General features: G+C 50.7%; 1 protein-coding gene across 1 annotated transcript; it reads right to left on the minus strand.

The window, feature by feature from the left end:
* Nucleotides 1-284: 284 nt before the first annotated feature.
* On the minus strand, nt 285-1192 carry LOC139354663 (uncharacterized). The gene is made up of 2 exons (XM_070998908.1): nt 622-1192; nt 285-412 (listed from the first exon to the last, which is right to left on the minus strand). Exons 1-2 carry the CDS (start codon nt 1190-1192, stop codon nt 285-287), a joined length of 699 nt encoding a protein of 232 aa, XP_070855009.1.
* Nucleotides 1193-3336: the final 2144 nt, after the last annotated feature.

Below are 3336 nucleotides of genomic sequence, written 5' to 3' on the forward strand. Positions count from 1 at the left end.
CTTCGGCACTTGTGAGCTTTATGCTCGCCCTGTTCACGATCAGTGAGGTCCGCGCCATACCTTCTTGCTCTGGGAATAGTGTTTCCACGATCCTTTTTAGGCTGACTGGGCATGTCGGTGATGGCCGACTAAATACCCGCAGCCGTTTTGTGACGAGTTTGTATGCGAAGCCCCATGGGTTGGAGTCTATTTCCTCGCAGATATTGTTGAAGCACCTGCGTTTGCTCTCTTTTATAGTTTTTTCCAGGGCTCGTCTCTTTTCCCTGAAGTATATTTGGAGTGCCTCAAATTCGGGCCTTCCTCTTGGGCGTTGGTATGCGCGTCTTGCCCTGTGGCAGTCTTTCCTGGCTTCCGCAATGGATTGGTTCCACCAGTATGCAGGTCTTCTTCTTGATGGGTTTTTCCCTCTTCTCTGCATAGATGCATCACAGGCTACCTTGGTATACTCTGCGATGTGGTTTGCCCTTTCTTCAGCTGAGCCGCTTGTGGAGAGGTCCTCGAACAACATCTGTACCATCTCCACGTCTAGCGTTTCTATTTTGTACCCTGGCACGGTCTTAGGGACTCGTGGTGGGCCACTTCTAGAATTTATCGTGCAGATTATTGCTGCATGGTCACTACCCGTGTAGGTGTCACTAACCTCCCAGCTGGAGCCCGAGGCCAATCCAGTGTTCACAAATGTGAGGTCAATGATGGAACTGGTGCCGGCTCTTGAAAAAGTCGGTTTTGTTCCAGAGTTCAGCAGCACTAGGTCAAGTGCGGCGAAGCTCTCGAGTAGCGCCTTTCCCCTCGCGTTGGTTCGGGGGGAGCCCCACTCCGTAGCCCAGGCATTAAAGTCCCCGGCAATTACGGCGGGGCGATTTTCCCGGGCGTCTTCTGCAATCTCTTCGAGCGCAGATGTTGCCTGGGGGAGGCTAAGGCTTGGCGGCAGGTAACAGCTATAGAAAGCTATACCATTCACTTGGGCCCTAGCGAAGCAATTTCCGCATTTTTTCTTGCTAATCTGTCGCCTTGGATTACCGCAGCTCCATATTGCCGATTTTTTACTATTATTTGTTACCCATTCTCCGGAATTTTTATTCCTGTATTGCTCGCTTATGAGTGCCATGTCTACGTTTTTCTCGATGACATTTTGCTCTAGCAACGATTGGGCAACCTCGCAATGGTTTAGGTTAATCTGAAGGAACTTCATTTACCCCTAAGCCCTTGCATAGCCCTCCTGAAGTACGGGCATTTCCCACTCATTGTTGGGTGATCGCAATCTTTCTCCTTTTTGCGTTTGCATAGCATGCAGCAGGCCTTTGCTTTGCAGCCTCTGGCTTGGTGCTCCTTTGCGCCACAGTTGTAGCAGCATTTTGAGCAGTCCTCCTGGACCCTGCAATTCCCTGCTACATGGTTAAACTCCATACATTTAAAACACCTTTTAGGTGTTAGCTTTGGGCGGACTCTACACCAGGTCCATCCCAGCCTAATTTTGCCCTTCTCCAAGAGTTGTCTCCCTATGTCGGGCATAACTCTTAGTGTGGCGGTTTGGGTGCCCCCGTATGCCACCCTTAGGTTTACCACCGCGGACTCTGGCAGTTCCACATCAAATTGTGATTGAACCGCACATAAGATGTCTGCTTTGTCGGTGGTCTCATCGATGTCTTTTACCTCGATCAGCATTGTCTCAGTCAGCGCTCTGACGTCGACATTGTTGCCCAGGACAGCCTTCATTGTGGTCTGAAGCTCTACGGTTTTAGGGTCAGAGACCTTGTTTAGTATCACTAAGAGTTCCCCCTTTGCTGTTCGCCTAACGGCCTGTACTGCTTGTCCTAGCTCCTTAAGCTGCGGTTCAGCCTTAACCTTTTTAAGGATGTCGGCATAGGACCCTCCAGCAGAGGCTGCGATGACTATCGCGTCGTTCCGTGGCGGTCGCACCTTGGGCTTCCGGACCTTCTGCTTAACCTGTGTCCACTCCTCTGGCTTCTTCCCAGGTTTTTGGGGCTTGCTGGTGCTAACTGTCCCAGCATGTCTCCCTTTCTTTGCACCTTGACTGGCATCACTTGCCGGTGCCTTATGCATCGCCTTTTTCGCTGGTACCGCTAGCGTCATCCCAGTTTCTTGACCCTCAGTGTGTCAGTGTGTCAGTGTGTCAGTGTGTCAGTGTGTCAGTGTGTCAGTGTGTCAGTGTGTCAGTGTGTCAGTGTGTCAGTGTGTCAGTGTGTCAGTGTGTCAGTGTGTCAGTGTGTCAGTGTGTCAGTGTGTCAGTGTGTCAGTGTGTCAGTGTGTCAGTGTGTCAGTGTGTCAGTGTGTCAGTGTGTCAGTGTGTCAGTGTGTCAGTGTGTCAGTGTGTCAGTGTGTCAGTGTGTCAGTGTGTCAGTGTGTCAGTGTGTCAGTGTGTCAGTGTGTCAGTGTGTCAGTGTGTCAGTGTGTCAGTGTGTCAGTGTGTCAGTGTGTCAGTGTGTCAGTGTGTCAGTGTGTCAGTGTGTCAGTGTGTCAGTGTGTCAGTCTGTCAGTCTGTCAGTCTGTCAGTCTGTCAGTCTGTCAGTCTGTCAGTCTGTCAGTCTGTCAGTCTGTCAGTCTGTCAGTCTGTCAGTCTGTCAGTCTGTCAGTCTGTCAGTCTGTCAGTCTGTCAGTCTGTCAGTCTGTCAGTCTGTCAGTCTGTCAGTCTGTCAGTCTGTCAGTCTGTCAGTCTGTCAGTCTGTCAGTCTGTCAGTCTGTCAGTCTGTCAGTCTGTCAGTCTGTCAGTCTGTCAGTCTGTCAGTCTGTCAGTCTGTCAGTCTGTCAGTCTGTCAGTCTGTCAGTCTGTCAGTCTGTCAGTCTGTCAGTCTGTCAGTCTGTCAGTCTGTCAGTCTGTCAGTCTGTCAGTCTGTCAGTCTGTCAGTCTGTCAGTCTGTCAGTCTGTCAGTCTGTCAGTCTGTCAGTCTGTCAGTCTGTCAGTCTGTCAGTCTGTCAGTCTGTCAGTCTGTCAGTCTGTCAGTCTGTCAGTCTGTCAGTCTGTCAGTCTGTCAGTCTGTCAGTCTGTCAGTCTGTCAGTCTGTCAGTCTGTCAGTCTGTCAGTCTGTCAGTCTGTCAGTCTGTCAGTCTGTCAGTCTGTCAGTCTGTCAGTCTGTCAGTCTGTCAGTCTGTCAGTCTGTCAGTCTGTCAGTCTGTCAGTCTGTCAGTCTGTCAGTCTGTCAGTCTGTCAGTCTGTCAGTCTGTCAGTCTGTCAGTCTGTCAGTCTGTCAGTCTGTCAGTCTGTCAGTCTGTCAGTCTGTCAGTCTGTCAGTCTGTCAGTCTGTCAGTCTGTCAGTCTGTCAGTCTGTCAGTCTGTCAGTCTGTCAGTCTGTCAGTCTGTCAGTCTGTCAGTCTGTC

Source organism: Drosophila suzukii, unplaced genomic scaffold (genome assembly GCF_043229965.1).
Source record: "Drosophila suzukii unplaced genomic scaffold, CBGP_Dsuzu_IsoJpt1.0 scf_12, whole genome shotgun sequence".
Lineage (NCBI taxonomy): Eukaryota > Metazoa > Arthropoda > Insecta > Diptera > Drosophilidae > Drosophila > Drosophila suzukii.

Excerpts from the sequence above, each read along its gene's own strand:
- LOC139354663 (XM_070998908.1), bottom strand. The coding sequence starts at position 1,192 with ATGAAGTTCCTTCAGATTAACCTAAACCATTGCGAGGTTGCCCAATCG. Across the intron at positions 413-621 it reads GGTTAGTGACACCTACACGG|AGAAGAGGGAAAAACCCATC; the intron begins GTAGTGACCATG and ends GCATCTATGCAG.